This window comes from Thalassophryne amazonica, chromosome 4, assembly GCF_902500255.1.
Source record: "Thalassophryne amazonica chromosome 4, fThaAma1.1, whole genome shotgun sequence".
NCBI classification, from domain to species: domain Eukaryota; kingdom Metazoa; phylum Chordata; class Actinopteri; order Batrachoidiformes; family Batrachoididae; genus Thalassophryne; species Thalassophryne amazonica.
Window position 1 is genome coordinate 127,470,668 of NC_047106.1, and position 18,176 is coordinate 127,488,843.

General features: G+C 45.3%; 1 protein-coding gene across 5 annotated transcripts in view; it reads right to left on the minus strand.

Annotated features, from left to right (window-relative positions):
• The window catches only part of aplp2 (amyloid beta (A4) precursor-like protein 2), a 230,237-nt gene that overhangs the window by 98,059 nt on the left and 114,002 nt on the right, over positions 1 to 18,176 (minus strand). For all 5 annotated transcript variants that reach the window (XM_034168526.1, XM_034168523.1, XM_034168525.1 and 2 more), the window contains exon 3: positions 15,755 to 15,884. In XM_034168526.1, the coding sequence (XP_034024417.1) occupies positions 15,755 to 15,884 (130 nt within the window). The remainder of the gene's footprint in view (positions 1 to 15,754; positions 15,885 to 18,176) is intronic.

Consider the following 18,176-nt stretch of genomic DNA (forward strand, 5'->3'; position numbering starts at 1 on the left):
GCATCGCAAAAGCGAGGTCCAGCTGGAATAATGTTGCGCTCCGCGCCGCCTTCATAAACGGACTGTCTCCAGTTCTGAAGGAGCATTTACTGGCTAAGGAGGAACCGCAAGACTTCGACGGGCTTATCAATTTGGTTATACGCTTAGACAACCGGTTGAATGAACACCGTCGGGAGCAGGCCGGGGGGCGTGGTCGGGCTCAAGCCGTCCCTCTCTCCTCCGGGTCCGAAAGGGTGTCGTCTTCCCCACGTTCCACTGCCAGAGGGCTCCGTGTGGCAACAGCTCCCCCTGCTGACGAAGCTATGGACACGAGCAGGGCCAAATTAAAATCAAATATCAGACAAAGGAGGCTGGCCCGCGGGGAGTGTTTTTTCTGTGGCTCTTGTGAGCACAGGTTAAAAGACTGCCCCAAACGATCAAACTCCAACGCCCATCCTTAGGAACTGGGTTAAGGGTGGGTCATAATATGTACACGGGAAAAACCCATAAATCTGCACGAATTCCAGTAACAATCCTGAGTGGGGATTTAACCCTTCACGCCCCAGCACTGGTAGACACGGGGTCAGAAGGGAATCTGCTGGATAGCAGATGGGCCAAGGAAGTAGGGCTTCCTCTGGTGGCTCTGCCTTCACCATTGAAGGTGCGAGCACTAGATGGCACTCTACTCCCGTTAATTACACATCAGACACAGCCAGTGACCTTGGTTGTGTCTGGGAATCACAGGGAGGAGATCGTGTTTTTTGTGACACCTTCTACCTCCCGAGTGATTCTGGGATTTCCATGGATGGTGAAGCACAATCCCCGGATTGATTGGCCGTCTGGGGTGGTGACGCAGTGGAGCGAAACCTGTCACCGGGAGTGTCTTGGATCCTCGGTTCCACCCGGAATCACAGCTAAAGAGGAGGTCAAAGTCCCCCCAAATCTGACAGTGGTGCCCGAGGTGTACCATGATCTTGCTGACGTCTTCAGCAAAGATCTGGCACTCACTCTTCCCCCGCACCGACCGTACGATTGTGCCATCGATTTGATTCCGGGCACTGAGTCCAGTAGATTGTACAACCTCTCACATCCGGAACGCGAATCGATGGAGACCTACATCCGGGACTCCTTAGCCGCCGGGTTGATTCGGAACTCCACCTCCCCGATGGGTGCGGGTTTCTTTTTTGTGGGTAAAAAAGACGGCGGACTCCGTCCATGCATTGACTACAGAGGGCTGAACGAGATTACGGTTCGCAATCGATACCTGTTGCCCCTGTTAGATTCGGTGTTCACGCCCCTGCATGGAGCCAAAATGTTCACCAAACTAGATCTTAGGAATGCGTACAACCTGGTTCGGATCCGGAAGGGAGACGAATGGAAGACGGCATTTAACACCCCGTTAGGTAATTTTGAGTACCTGGTCATGCCGTTCGGCCTCACTAATGCCCCCGCGACGTTCCAAGCATTGGTTAATGACGTCTTGCGGGACTTCCTGCACCGGTTTGTCTTCGTATATCTGGATGATATACTCATCTTTTCTCCGGACCCTGAGACTCATGTCCAGCATGTACGTCAGGTCCTGCAGCGGTTACTAGAAAACCGGTTGTTTGTGAAGGGCGAGAAGTGTGAGTTCCATCGCACTTCTTTGTCCTTCCTGGGGTTCATCATCTCCTCCAACTCCGTCGCCCCGGATCCGGCCAAGGTTGCGGCGGTGAGAGATTGGCCCCAACCAACAAGCCGTAGGAAGCTGCAACAGTTCCTCGGCTTTGCAAATTTCTACCGGAGGTTCATTAAAGGTTACAGTCAGGTTGTTAGCCCCCTGACTGCCCTGACCTCCACTAAAGTCCCCTTCACCTGGTCGGATCGGTGCGAAGCCGCGTTTAGGGAGTTGAAACGCCGGTTTTCGTCTGCACCAGTTCTGGTGCAGCCTGATCCTACTCGCCAGTTCATAGTGGAGGTGGACGCCTCTGACTCAGGGATAGGAGCCGTTCTGTCCCAGAGCGGGGAGTCCAACAAGGTTCTCCATCCATGTGCCTACTTTTCCCGCAGGTTGACCCCCGCTGAACGTAACTATGATGTGGGCAATCGGGAACTCCTCGCGGTGAAGGAGGCTCTTGAAGAGTGGAGACACCTGTTGGAGGGAGCTACGGTGCCTTTCACAGTTTTCACGGACCATCGGAACCTGGAGTACATCCGGACCGCCAAGCGGCTGAACCCCAGGCAAGCCCGCTGTTCCCTGTTCTTCGGACGCTTTGACTTCTGGATCACCTACTGTCCCGGGACTAGGAACCAACGATCCGACGCACTGTCCCGGGTGCACGAAGAGGAAGCCAAGGCCGAGTTGTCAGACCCCATCGAGACCATCGTTCCCGAGTCCACTGTCGTGGCCACCCTCACATGGGACGTGGAGAAGACCGTCCGGGAGGCCCTGGCAAGGAACCCGGACCCGGGGAACGGGCCTAAGAACAGACTTTACGTCCCACCAGAAGCCAGGGCTGCCGTCTTGGACTTCTGCCACAGATCCAAGCTCTCCTGTCATCCCGGAGTGCGTAGGACCGTGGCAGTAGTCCAGCAGCGCTTCTGGTGGGCGTCACTGGAAGCCGATGTCCGGGACTATGTCCAGGCCTGCACCACCTGTGCTAGGGGCAAGGCGGATCACCACAAGATCAGGGGCCTCCTCCAGCCCCTGCCTGTGCCTCATCGCCCCTGGTCTCACATCGGCCTGGACTTCGTCACGGGCCTCCCGCCGTCCCAGTGCAACACAGTCCTCACGATAGTGGACCGGTTCTCCAAGGCGGCCCACTTCGTGCCCCTCCCGAAGCTCCCGACGGCCCATGAGACAGCAGACCTCCTGGTCCATCACGTCGTGCGTCTGCATGGGATACCATCGGACATCGTTTCGGATCTTGGTCCCCAGTTCTCCTCGCAGGTCTGGAGGAGTTTTGTAAGGAACTGGGGGCCACCGTGAGTCTCTCGTCCGGGTATCACCCACAGACGAACGGCCAGGCAGAGCAGGCGAACCAGGAGTTGGAACAGGCCCTCCGCTGCGTAACCTCCGCGCATCCGGCGGCTTGGAGTGACCATCTGGCCTGGATCGAGTACACCCACAATAGCCAAGTCTCATCTGCTACCGGCCTCTCCCCTTTCGGGGCGTGTTTGGGGTATCAGCCCCCATTGTTTCCACTTGTGGAGGGAGAGGTCGGGGTTCCCTCGGTCCATGCCCACCTGTGGAGGTGCCGTCGTGTGTGGCGGACCGCCCGTTCTGCCCTGTTGCAGGCCCGGACGAGGGCTAAGGCCCATGCAGATCGCCGGCGTTCCCCGGCCCCTACATACCAGCCTGGGCAGGAGGTGTGGTTATCAACTAAGGACATCCCACTGCAGGTTGAATCACAAAAACTCAAAGACCGGTTCATCGGACCTTTCCCAATAATCAAGATCCTCAGCCCGGCCGCATGAAGCTGAAACTCCCAGCTTCACTGCGGATTCACCCAGTGTTTCATGTCTCCAGGCTAAAACCATACCACGCCTCACCACTCTGCACTCCTGGACCTGTACCACCTCCTGCCCGTATCATTGACGGGGAGCCGGCATGGACTGTTCGTCGGCTCCTGGACGTCCGTCGGAAGGGCCGGGGTTTTCAATATCTGGTGGACTGGGAGGGGTACGGACCCAAAGAACGCTCCTGGGTGAAGAGGAGCTTCATCCTGGACCCGGCCCTCCTGGCCGATTTCTACCGCCGATACCCGGACAAACCTGGTCGGGCGCCAGGAGGCACCCGTTGAGGGGGGGGGTCCTGTTGTGTGGGCCGCTGAAGAGGAGGTACTGCTGGCCCACCACCACCAGTCGGCGCCCTGCTTGGAGTGCGGGCTTCAAGCATGAGAGGGCGCAGAGACAGAGAGTGACAGCTGTCACTCATTTACACCAGCTGTCACCAATCACCTGCATCTCTACAAAAGCCAGATCATTACTCCACCTCCTCGCCGAGAAATCAACTACCGTGAAGGTAACCTTCTCTGCTGAATTATCGTTGTATCTAACATTGTTCTGTGTGCAGCCGTATTCCTGTGGATTGAGTCTGAAGCTGGATTGGCGGATAGTGGGAGTGCGACGTTCTTCGCCTCTTACTCCATCCAGGAAAGAGACTAACAGGAGCTGCACGGGTGAAATTGTGTCTGGAGGTGGAGGTTTTCCATCCTTGAAGATCTGTAGAAAAAGGATTACTGGGTGTGTGTGGATACACACTCACCATTAACTGTTTTTTCATCTTCTGCCAACAGTACCAGGGTCTGCAACAGAAGACGGTGACCACCTGGGGACTCAGGACTTGGCGGCTCCGGTGTTCTTCAGGCCGTTGGTGGTGGAAGCTGTGTGGGTCCCGGCTCTCCGATCGCCAGAGGTCTCCTATCTTCGAGCCTGCCCGCACGTCACCTTGTGTTCAATTGGCATTATCTTTGTCTGTATTCAGTTGTGCGTTTCACAACATTAAATTGTTACTCTCTGTCTTACCCATTGTCCGTTCATTTGTGCCCCCTGTTGCGGGTCCGTGTTACGACACCTCCCCAACAAGAGTGTCTCAATGCAGTTCTCAATGTTACTGAGACCTCGCAGCACGAAAAGGGCGGATGTACAAATTGTATGTAAGACAATAGGATCTTAATAATTAATTAAACAACTGCAAATTATAAAGAAGACAATCCTCAAATGGCAGAGGATATTTTAGCATTGCATTATATATTTTTTATGTCAAGACCCATCTCAAACACTGCATTACATGACATGATAAGCCCCTGAAAACTGTTAGCAGAGGTACTGTAATTCCAGGTTTGGAAAAAAAAAAAAAAATATATATATATAAATATATATACACACACACACACACACACACACACAGCAGGGGTGGTGGCCAAGGCAGATACCGCTTATCTGGGATCAGGTCGCGGGGGCAACAGCTCCAGCAGGGGACCCCAAACTTTCCTTACCCAGGCCACATCAACCACCTCTGACTGGGGGATCCTGAGGCATTCCCAGGCCAGTGTGGAGATATCATCTCTCCACCTAGTCCTGGGTCTTCCCCGGGGTCTCCTCCCCAGATGAACATGCCTGGAACACCTCCCTGGGGAGGCGCCCAGGAGGCATCCTTACCAGATGACCGAACCACCTGAGCTGGCTCCTTTCAACACAAAGGAGCAGCGGCTCTACTCCAAGCTCCTCATGAATGACGGAGCTTCTCACTCCATCTCCAAGGGAGACACCAGCCAACTCATTTCGGCCACTTGTACCTGCAATCTAGTTCTTTCAGTCATGACCCAACCCTCATGACCATAGGTAAGAACCAAGGTTGACCGTTAGGTCAAGTGCTTCGCCTTTTGGCTCAGCTCCGTTTTCATCACAACAGTACGGAAAAGCGAATACAACACCGTCCCTGCTGCTCCGATTCTCCGGTCACACTTATAATGTCCCCTCCCCATCACGCGTGAACAAGATCCCAAGGTACTTGAAACTCCTTTAATTGGAGCAAGACCTCATTCCTTACCTGGAGTAGGCAATCCATCGGTTTCCTGCTGAGCACCATGGTCTCAGATTAGGCCCCGCTAATTTCCCCCTATGCTGTCAAAAAATCGTGGTGAGAACCCTGTACATCATCTGCAAAAAGCAGTGATGAGACCCTGAGCCCACCAAACTGAAGACCCTCCTCCCCCCGACTACGCCTTGATATCTTGTCAATGAATATCACAAACAAGACTGGTGACAAGGCGCAGCCCCAGAGGAGGCCAACCTCCGCAAGTCAACGAGTCCAATTCACAAAGCGAGAGCTGTGTTCAGATCCTCAGCAGTGAGTACAGAGACTGGATGGCCCTGAGAAGGGACCCCCTCACTCCATACTCCCACAACACCTCTCACAGTATCTCCCAGGGTACCCGATCATACGCCTTCTCCAAGTCCACAAAACACATGTAGACTGGATGGGCATACTCCCAGGCCCCCCTCCAGGATCCTTGTGAGAGTGAAGAGATGGCCGGTTGTTACATGGCCAGGATGGAACCCACATTATTCCTCTTCAATCAGAGGTTTGACTATCGGCCGAACCCTCCTTTCCAGCACTCTAGAGTAGACTTTCCCAAGGAGGCTGAGTAGTGTGATGCCCCTGTAACTGGCACACACTCTTTGGTCCCCTTTTCCAAGTATGGGGACCACCATCCCAGTTTGCCACTCAATAGGTGCTGTCCCAGATTTCAACGCAATGTTGAAGAGACATCTCATCCAAGACAGTCCCTCCACATCCAGAGCCTTCAGCATTCCTGGATGGATCTCATCAACGCCTGGGGCTTTGCCACTGCAGAGTTGTTTGACTACCTCAGTAGTCAGGACCACTTGGGTCCTGGATGGCAACCACCCAGGTAGACAGTAACCATCTATCTGCTGCAGCCAGGTGAAACGCAGACATCCCCTTAGCGTTCTCCAGATACCCAGAGAAATGTGGCACAAGGCCAAAATGTCATACCTGATGTTTCAAGTACAACTGTAAGTGATATTCCTCATCTTAATCTACCCAAACAACCGTTTGTCTGACACAGTCATTTCAGCAGGATCCAAGAGCCGTCTGAAGAGACTGAGTACCAAAGTCATATAGTGGTAGCTTAGTGGTTAGTACTGTTGCCTCACAGCAAGAAAGTCCTGGGATCGCTTCCCGCCCAGTCCTTTTCTGTGTAGCTTCCCTCTGGGTGCTCCAGCTTTCTCCCATTTCCAAAGACATGCAGGTTAGGTGAACTGGACACTTTAAATTCATCAAAGGTGTGAAGGAGTTTGTTTATGTGTGGCCCTGCGACTGACTGGTGTCCGGTCCAGGGTGTACTGTGCCTCTCACCCTATGACTGCTGGGTTAGTCCCCAGCCCCCTGTGACCCTTGATTGGAGTAGAAAATGAATGTATGAAAGCCTATGTGGTACTTTGTTGTGAGCTGTGTTCACAATCTTGGCAGAAAGTCAAACACTGATTCTGTTTGTTATTTCTGTGGACAGAAAGAACAAAATGATCGACAGAAACTGAAGATGCAGCCAGAGGATGAAGTGTCTGTTATGGAGATTTCATGACTGCATTGGCAAGTGGCTTCTTCAGAACACACCCTCCAGCACTCACTGGGATGTTTTGAAGTTGAGCATTAAGTAGTTGAGACCAGGATAATTACCTCTTAATCTGATGCCTGACACTCTGCCAGCAACCTGTGGCGTCTACTGTGTGACTTAAATGATTTGAGATAATCCCCTAAATGGTTGAGTGATTAATTTTGTGTTAAAACAATTCAATATACAGAATAAGGTAATCACCTAAAATTTTTAACCACTACGACACACAGAAACATTCAGTTATTCTATCATTGACATTTTAGTTTAGGAATAGCCTGCTTTACCAACTGAGCCAACGTAGAGGTCAAAGGCAGACAGACGCTCTAACCAAAAATCACACAACAAAAAATAATTGAACATGGGTTATTTGCATTTGTGTTAAAAACACAACGTTTTAGGCTAATGGTGCAGGTGGCAGAGTTGGCATGTTGGTGAAACAAGTCCTGTATATCAAAGTGTCATGGATAAAGAAACTATACCCCAACATGCTCAAATCCAAACTCTATTAAAGATCATTAGCCCGATGCAAGAACTATGGTCAAATCACCCTAATGATTTCATTCCCATGTATCTTTAGTCATCTGTCAGTCTCTCCTACCGCATCTTTGTGCACATTGCATCTGCCTTGAAAAATGATATTAAAATAATGTCATTTTAGCCTCATAGTCACAGCCGAGCTCAATCTATGCCCTGGTTGTTGATTTATTTTTAAAGCATTATTAACCATTTTATATCTGGGAGCTTATGGAATCATGAGGTCAATGAATAGAGGTGTTTGGCAAACTTAACATCTTTTCAAGAAAATGAAAATCCAAGTCTTGGCGGTTCTGGTGCTTCTCTTCTTACTGTATGGCTGTGAGACTTCCATACTCACCAGTAACCTAAGGCGATGACTCAATGTTTTTGGATGATGTCTCTTTGGAGAATCCTTGGATACCGCTGGAATAACTTTGTGTTAAATGAAGTTACTTAGGTAGACTGAGATAAGGTGTACTACTTGGATTGTGAGGAAACATCAGCTATGAAATGACAGCCATGTGACCCACATTTCTGAACATGATCCAGGGTGCAGTGTTGCAGTGCTGAGGGCCATAGGAACTGAAAAAGGCCAAGGGCACATCCGTGTATCAACCTGCTGCAGCAGATCGATGGCTGTTTTTTGGAGGGGGAAGGACAAGTGTTTTGCCTGCATAGTAAATTTTGCAGAGCAAAATAAACTCTGCCGGTGATGCAGACCGAACCCCCCCCCCCCCCCCCCCCCCCCCCAAAATTCAGTCCACCTTTTGCATCTGCGTATGCGTAGTTTTGGACCACAGCAGCACATCTGAGATGGAGTCTCTTCACCCAAAGCAATCAAATGAATTAATTGGATTATTAACCATCAGATGATAAAAAGAAAACCTCTTAAGTCATACTAAAGTCAGTTTTAAGCAGAAACGAGGCCATTTTAAGCAGAAACGACGCGCAGTGAATGCCTCAGCTAGCAGCTCATGTAGTCGCGGCGCTTTGATAGCTTCTGCTGCCTTTTAAGATGAAATAATGCTGAATTTATGTGGAAATGATTGTTGTACAAAGCTTCAGATATCTGTCGCTGAGACAGATGATGACTGAGGCAGTTTGAAGAAACAGAAACAGAAACAAGGTGTTAATCCGTCAACAGCGACATCAGGGGGGCCGTTCAGTCTGCGACACCAGCAGAGTTTATTTTGCTACATTTGATCCTACTTCAAATAGAGTTACATAAACTCTATCACAGTGTTAAATCAACTCTATCATGCTGGGAATGACTCTTATTGCAGTTGAAAAACTCGATCTGACAAGACGATAGAGGTGATTTCACACTATAATAGAGTTAATGTAACTTGTGCTGGAGTAGGATCCATTGTAGTCCCTGTAGAGTGTTTTTTACTCTGCAAAATGTGCTGTGTGGGTGGTTACCTATCAGAGCCCAGGGTGGTTCTTTGGTGTGGTGGATACAGTCATGCACGGCACCAACTCATATTCCCAGACCTGAATTTTTAGCAATATGCATAAAATCATGAACCTGAATTACACATGACGGATTTATCTGTCTATATGTGTCGGCCCTGCGACAGACTGGCGGCCCATCCTGGGTGCAGTCTGCCCTCTCTGTGACCTTTCACTGGAATAAGTGGGTGTGGAAATTGAATAAATGAATGAATTTGACATGAAGAAATACACACTTTCACAGTGTTAGAGTGATTAAACTGTTATGAATTTCCAAATGTCTGTGGACAAGTGTCCCACTGATTTTTTTTTTATTTAATGTGTTGCTTTATATTTTAATCTGCATACAGAGATGCAGGCTGTAGGTGTGTCAAAGGAGAGCAGGTGGTCCAAAGACACACAGTGAGGGACAGCACAGAGATGATGTGCCAACATGAACATGAGCACATGACTACATAGCCATAACATGTCTAAAACAAAACTCAAGTGTGAATGCAAAAGCCAAATCTCTGATGCTGTTGAATTGACTGTCATCCATATACTTCTTTAAGAACCACCATACTTGAGATAGACAGCAGAAAACTCTTTCATTACTGAAACTCCTAATATTAGTGAAGTGACTATTCGCACCGGATCAGTATGACCTGAGGCTATTTCTACAGGCCAAAATATAATTTAAAAAGAGTCACTCAAGTCTTTACAGGCATGGGTGTGCACACTCTGTAAAAATGACCATGATCGATGACTGACATTCAGACGGGACTGAAAACCTGTGGTAATATTTACATTACAACCCTATCTACCCTACTCTACATCACCTCCCTATGTTAAACTAATTCTTTCTAAACTGCACTCATTACATAATTTAAATCCCTGGGTTTATTTTATTCCTTTTGATTACATTACAAAAACATTTTTGGTATGTTTAAACTTTTTTTTTTGTATTTTTAATGAACTCCCATGTCACCATCCCAGGCCACCTGCATTACCTTCATATGGCCCCCCCAGTGGTTCATGGCTTACACTTTTGGGAATTGCTGGTTTTGTGTTTAAAAGTTACAACGGTATCCTAACTGTTGTTTTTGGTTATATGGCTACTCTTGTTTATGTGACACTTAAAACTTGTGGCTTTAAAAAACTAAGGTGATCCAGCAACCTTGGGTTCCTTGAAAGGCGCTATATAAATCCAAGTTATCATCATTATTATTATTAACATAAGCAGACAAATCAGACTAAAATCCAGGAGGGAACTGGAGGCTTATTTTATGTAATGCTAGTCCTGTTTGGATTGTTGGTTATCCTTCATTTTGATATCAGCTGACACCCTCCCACCAACACAACAAAGTAAATATTACCACCACCTGGCCTTCCATATAATAGCTGAAATGGGGGTTCAAATTCATGCTATTGTCTTTTTTTCTGTTGAATGTAGTCATTTTTTTCATAAGCTGGCTCATTTCTGTTGCCAGAGGTGAAGGAGTGCCAGAAGTGTGGGGCTCTGACACAATACTGAGACTGTATCTCTTATCAAATTACTCACAGTTTCACTGTCCTGTAATATTAGACATTGGCAGCGCCCTGCTCTTTACTAAATCTACAAACTTTGTCAACAGCACGCTAAAGTTATGTGTCATGTTTGTGAATGGTCAATGATTGTTGAGTGTTTCACTGAAACGTATCAGAGGTACAAAGCAGCCCAAAGCTTCGGATCTGAGCTCGACAACCCAACCTGGTAAAAAGTCACAATTCCAGATCTCAGAAAGCTAGAAACTCCAGGTCTACTGACAAGCAGTACTCTTTTTTTTTTTTTAACCCTTGCTCGAAGACATACAGAGTTCAGTTACTGCAACACAAATAAATATACAATGTTAAACTATTACAGTGTAAAACTGAATAGTTTCAATGCAATCAACTCAATGTTTGACAACTATTTTGATAATTGTTTTAATTGATGTATCGGGGGGAAAACTTTGAACATCTTATGGTTTTTACCTCCTCCGCAGGTAAAACAAACCATTTAACAACTTTTCTTTATATGTGGTTGATTGCAATGCGAACGTTTGTGTGACCATTTTCCTGACAGTTTGTAGTCAGAGTGATTTATCAGTTAACCTGAAAATGCCCTTTTCAGACAAAATTAAATATGTGACATTATTAAGTTATCTTTTCGTTATCTGTGTTCTTTTTACTGCTCTACGAGAGCATCCTCACATACTGTGTCTGTACATGGTTTGCCTCCAGAGGGTTACCAAAATGGCAGAGAAGGTCCCTGGGTGCCATCTACCCACAATGACTTACTGTCTCAGGTAAATGCAAAGTTTGCACTCTGCACAATTTCTCACAACCACATAAGCCTTGAACTTCTTCTGGGTTGTCTGGGTGTCTTTCCTCACTCTTCTCCTTCTTGCACAGTCACTCAATTGTTGAGAACCGTCTACTCCACAGAGTGCCATACGGTTTGTATTTCTTCGTAATTGATGTAAATAAAGTTCAAGACATATTCAGTGGCAGCTTCACCATCAGAGAGCCTCGTCCACAACGACCACAAAAGACTCCAAGCTGTCATTGATGTTAAAGGGGGCAACACACTGTATTAAGAACAGGGGTGTGTAAACTTTTGATCAGGGTCATTTGGTTAGTTTCTGTTGTTATTTTGATTTAAAAAGAGGAAACAGTTGTATGACAATAAATGGCTTCACCCAACTAACCACGAGTGAAAAGAAAGTTTTTGTATCATCATTCAGATTCTCCGAAAATTGGACCAAAAAAGTCTGCCAGGGTATGTAAACTTCTGAGCACAACTGCATCTGTACCTAGCCTTGAAATTCATTTTCTTTTCCAGCAAGGGGCTGCTGCATTTGTTGACATTCCCCAAACTGTCCCTGTTCTCAGCGTGTGAGACAGAACAAGTGAAAAAAGATGAATCTAATCCTCCGCTGGGTGACAAAGACATCATGCTGCAGGGATTAAACTGCCACGGAACAAAGAAGATACTCATGTGCAGAATTATTGTTTGGAGACAGGAAACATGAAGTTCTTGTTGCTGAGTTGGGGGACATGTGTCTGTCGTATTATTCAGATAAACCCCATAAGGTCTGGCCTGTTTAATCCTATGGTCCACGCTACCTTCAGTCAATGTTGCCTTTTGATTCGCTGTAATTAATGAATATTTATAGTAAGCTCTTACACATGATGTGAAAACTGCAAATAATGAATAATGCAGCAGCACCTGATCTCTGAAGTGAAGAGGTAATGCTCGTCGAGGCGACAGAGGCTCGGAGCATATGATCAGAGCTCCCCAATTACGCACATAACATGCTCCATTACATAATTAAGCAGAAGCCCTCTCATTACCCTCCTTCTTATCAACACCTTATGTTTATCGCTCCTTCTCCATCTGGCTCCTCTGTCTCTCCTCACAGCCCTCGTTTGCAGCCCCACAGAGCAGGTGAGATGGACAGATTTAACTGTGCATTTAAGTGTGCAAGCCCTGAATAATGATGACCAGACACGTGCAACAACAAGAAACACACACATTTAATTATTGTGGAAGTAGTAATGGTGTTGTTTTAATTAAATGGTAGTTATGGCGCTGTATCGTAATGAGAGGTGTAGGAGTGTTATTATTAGCGACGACAGCTGTGCACAGTCGTGAAAGTAGATGACCACAAGATTCCATAAAGGTATCTTTTGCTATGGAGATGCGATCCTATTTCCGGACAGGAAGGATACTTGAGGCGGACATATTCTTGCATGTGATTTTTGCTTGTTAGGCCGACGGCTTCTCATTTTCATTCAGAATCACCACAGCAAAACCAGCATGGATCTACATGTTGACTGTCAAACAAACATGTGTATAACTCTCCAAGTCCATCTGGAGTTACGCCAAAAGAACATCCGGCGTAAAACCTGTAACCAGGCACCTTCTTTCTTTGGTGGGGAAGATCACGACCATTGCACTATCGTGCCCCAACAGGTGATTCAGAGCTGGATACATATTATGCATAAATGTAAACAGCTCATAGCCATTCAATATCAACAACAACAACAACAACAATAATACTACAGGGATGTGGAATGAAATTTATGAAATCTGAGGAAAATTAGCAGGGGTCTGGGGGGTGCTGCTCCCCATAAGCTGGGGTCTAGGGCCCATAGGGCCCCAGAAACCAAATTAATTTGGTATCTAATGATACATTTTCAGCATCTTTTGGAAGAAAAAAAAAAAAATCTCAAATGAGTGCATATTTAAATGATCCTAGATTCAACCTTTCATTTGAACTGTCAATGATAATGTTGAAATAACAGAATATGACGTGGAAGTTGGACCTGGAATGATTTTCCTTTTAATTGTAATCCAAATTATGCATTAACTCAGAACAATTAAACTACATGAAATTCACAAAGACTGAAAAGACTGTTAAAGCATTTCAAAAACCACCTTTTTCCAATACAAGAAAGTCTACATTAATAAAAAAGTCAACTTATATTCTTGTGTAAATTCCTGTAAATCCATTCAAAGCCACAGTGTCTTTTCTCCAATGAAAGAAAGTCTATATTAATAATAATAAAAAAAAAAAAAATCACATATTCTTGTGTGAAATCTTGTTTGAACAGCACAATGTTTATTTTCCAGGGAAAGAAAAATTCTTATCATGTTTCCTGATGGTACAAGATGCAGGACGCTTTTCCCGTTTGTTTTATCTTTTGGATGTGTTCATGAAGACGACTTTAAATTCAAGCCAGTGCCAATTCCACAGATTCTTGAGTCCTTATCAAACTTTGTCGCACTGTCTTTCTCACCATCTTCTCTTTGTTCGACGTCGCTCCGTGACAGACATACCGCAAAATTCTTCTTTTAAAAATTTGATAGCTCTAAAAATATGCAATATCCACACGCTACGTTTAGCTTAAGAACAGTGTCTTGCAGCAGCTAGGCACACAGCGTCACCATAGCAACCAACCAGTTGCACTTTATGACAACTGTCATAACAGCCATGCTTTGAGTGAGGCATTTTTCTCCGCGGAACTTCGTAGATCCGCGGACACTGATTTGTATCTGTTACACAGATCAGTGTCCATGGATTTATAAAACTTGCACAATGTCATAACAAAGAATGCTCTGCGATAGGCAGTTTACAAACTCTGTGATGATCATGATTACAGAGTACAACACTAGCACCACCCCCCCACTCCTCCCCATGATAAAATCCACGGAATTGTGTGAATCTGTGGAGTTTTCACAGCCCTGATAATAATGAGTATAGAATATGTAACATTTTCCCTTCCTGAAAAAACTGACAAGAAACTTTTCACAATATTCCAGTTTTTTGAGATGCACCAAGCTCATTCACACCTGGGATCAATTTAGGATCAACAGCTCACCTAAGCCGCATCTCTTTGGATGTGAGAGGAAGCTGGAGTATCAGGAGGGAATGCACGCAAACACGGGGAGAACATGTAAACTCCATAAAGGAAGGACCAGATCGGAGATGAACCTGGGGCCACCGTGCCATCCTGTGCTGCCGCTCGTAACAGCAGGTGATCATGTCTGAGGCATAAAATTCCAACAGATGAAAACTTTTTTGAAAATGCTCCTCAAATGGAACTGTTGCTTGATTCCCATCCTGCTGGTTGTGCTTGAACATGAAACAGGCACCCTGAGAGAAAGTGCCAACACTCCCACAGAGCACGTTACGTGCTGAGAGCAAACTGGGGAATTTTAGTGACAGACTGTCCCTGTGAACCTGTTTCATCTGTATTCCCATCTCAGTCTCCAAGTGGTCACTCCACTTGTAGTGTTTGCCATCCTCTGAATTTTCCAAAATCCTCCTCTCTGCAGTTGCCAAAAATGCTCTTGAATCGTAGCCCATTTCACAGTCCACTGCAACCGCTAATGGGTTTTTCATCCCGGATAGCGGCACAACTCAATCAGCAAGAGGCATTCGGACAGACAAAGAATACTGGGAAACTTTTGTTGTGTGGAGAAGTTTTTTTTTTCTCACTGGCATCGCTCGGCAAGTACAAAGACGCATTGTTTCAGAACTCCAATGTCAGTTATTGCATCGCTCAAAGGCAACAGAAGTGTAGTGTGCCTGTGTAAGTCAGCAGGCACTGAGAATGCCTCCTGAAAAACCCTGGCGGTCCACCTGACATTTAATAAAGCCGAATATAGCCTTGTTGCCACTGCTGATTACAGTGATGCTGCAGGAGAGAGGGGTGTGCATGACAGTGCGTGCAAATGGAGAAATAGAGAGTAATAAAGGAGGAGTCCTCACAGATCTCCCTCTCACTGACCCTGTGCTTGTGTTAGTTTATAGCTATTGTCTGAGGGGAGAAATAAGATTGTGCCTTATTGCTCAACAACCCTCCCCAGTAATAATAGTACCCCCCCCAGAGGCAGCCATTCTGAGAAACATTAGTGCCTATCCAGCCTGGATCTGCTCAATCTGCAGCTCAAGGCTAGGATTAGTCAACTGAGTCAGACTCCAATATTGGTGCGTGTCACCTCTGCCTGTGGCTAAGATGTATCATAATCTCTTCTTTCTCAATGATGAGCGGAAGCCGAATATAGGAGAGGGGAGGCAGCTGACATTGATATACATACATATATGATACCCTATACGGTCGTCTCAGGGGGTTCTCTCCAAACACCTGATTGTACTACTTGTGTGTAATCTTACCTAGGCATTTGTAAGGCACCACGATATGGGCGTGGCCTTTGCACACCTTCTTCTCCTTCTTGCACCAGTTCTCGATCCGAATGGGCTGGTTGGCTTCCACCACATTTGTGATTTGAAGCTCAGGATACATCTGTTGTGGGAAGAAATGGAGATTGTGCTCATTACAGTTCTATCGTAATGACAGTTTTCTATGCACGTGGTTTGCACGGGCTTCGATGGCATCATGTTAAATCACTTTATACTTTCAAGCAGCCATCTGTTCAAGCAGTTCATTTACATTTCCCTCCAAATCCCCTCAAAACGGCATCAGTAAATGAAATTCAATCTTGTGAAAGCTTCTTTTGGGTTCTCTCTGGGGTTCAGAAAGTGTTAGTCGCTGTGGCTAATTGGCTGCAGTTTCAATGAGCCACCTGGGAAATTGATTAGCTACACACTGATTTGAAAGAAAAAGAAATGGAAATATGCCCTAGTATGCATTGAAAATGTCACAACTCATAAACTTTAATATAAACTGCTATTTTAAAAAACCCTCAACAGTACTGCAGCTTAGATGCAAGTCTATTGTGTTTTTAGTGCTGTTCAGTACACGGTACTGTAGTCTGTCGACACCTCTGTGCCTCTCTCACACGGTCTGAACTCTGCCGCTCCTTAATTCATTTTGTGTGGTAGGAGGACATTTCACCATGTTCATGCTGAGTTGTGGTCCAGGGGCTGATTAAAGTGGCCATGGGCCCCTGGACACCATTTCTGTGCGGGCCCTTAAACCTCATTATAATCACAGAATGTAAATACCGTTTAATTAAATCACCACAAACATCACTTCTGAAGACGTTTATCCCAAGTATATGAAAATATCAATTTGAAAAACTGTTTTAAGGACAGTTCCATAATATTGCTTTAATGACCTTAAGAATATTGCCATATGCTGTGGTACATCAGTTCCCATCATGCAAATCTGTGAAGTAAAAATACACTATTGATTATGGGGAGTCTGGGTACTCCCCCAGAAATTTTTTAAAAGAGCAAGTCAAATTTTGTATATTCTGGTGAATTTTAATGGGTATGAAGTCTTCTGAAACAAAGAAAACGCACTTCAAACTGTCAAGTAAAAATTCTTTGTCTTCTGTAGTATTTTGATTTGTTCTAATCCGGTGAATGCACCAAATGGGTGCTGTGTCGCTGTACAGTCAATAAAATACAAAATTAGGGCCTAAAGCAACTGACAATGTTGTTCTGTTGTGCACAAAGTAACAATGTCACCAGTTTTGAAAACACATGCGCACTGAGAAACTCAAAACTGGCTTATTCACATTTAATCTGTAAAATGCTCTCACTCCTAAAATAAACTGGGGCTGCAACTAACGATTATTTTAGTAATCGATTAATCAATTTTTTTTGTTGTTTGTTTTTTTTTTTTTTGCTTACATGCAGTGGTGGGCACAGATAACCAAAAAATTAACTTCGATAAGAGATAATAAGATAACTGAAAAGTTATCTTTGATAAACCACCCAAAAATGTATCGGAAGTTACAGATAACCAATAAATTCCGGTGTTGTCTATGGGACATTTGCAGTTACTAAAGAGCTAAAATTGATTTTTAACAATCGTTTTTGAAAGCATCAAAAGCGGTAAAAGACCTAAAGAATAAGCAAAAATGTTTGACCATGCTGCTCCCTGCAGGAAACAGCACAGACAAATCCTGAGATCACCCACTAAATCAACTCTTTACTAATCATAATCATTTTTCTTTCAACATTCTGTCCCTGCTGGCAGCTCTTGTTTACAACAGCACTCCCACAACAGAGGACCACTGAGAGCAGCCATAAAGCCAACTCCCTATCAATTTCAACACTCCGGTCAGGCGGAGGTCTTGACAAATAAAGTCATACTAACTTATGGTTTTTTGAAAATACTGATAGAATAACTCCATTAATGTCAATTCTGTCATTTGTACAAAGTTAAAATATAACATATATCTTTTAATGTTGAATAAGGCACTAATTCTGAGGTTTTGTAACAAACACAGACCGCAAAGCATTCTGGGTAAAAGTGCTAAACAGTGATTGGTTCAGTAATCCATTATGTAAACCAACACGTTAATGTGACGTGTGTCGTGTGTTGGTTTAAAGATAAATGTGCTTTTGTAAAATATTCCATTTTTATTTGTAAAAACAGGCATTTTTACGGAGCCCTGGAAGTGTCATCACAATTGCATGTTTTAAAACTTTTATGATGTTGTAAAACGTGCACTCAATATTAGTAAGTAAGTAAGTAAATTTATTTATATAGTGCCTTTCACAGACATAAGGCCATGTACACACATTGTCGGGTATTTGTAAAACCGAATATCTTAACCTTTCAGTTTGGGGAAAAAACTTCATCCACACTACGTCGTTTAAAAAAAAAATCCATCCACATCAA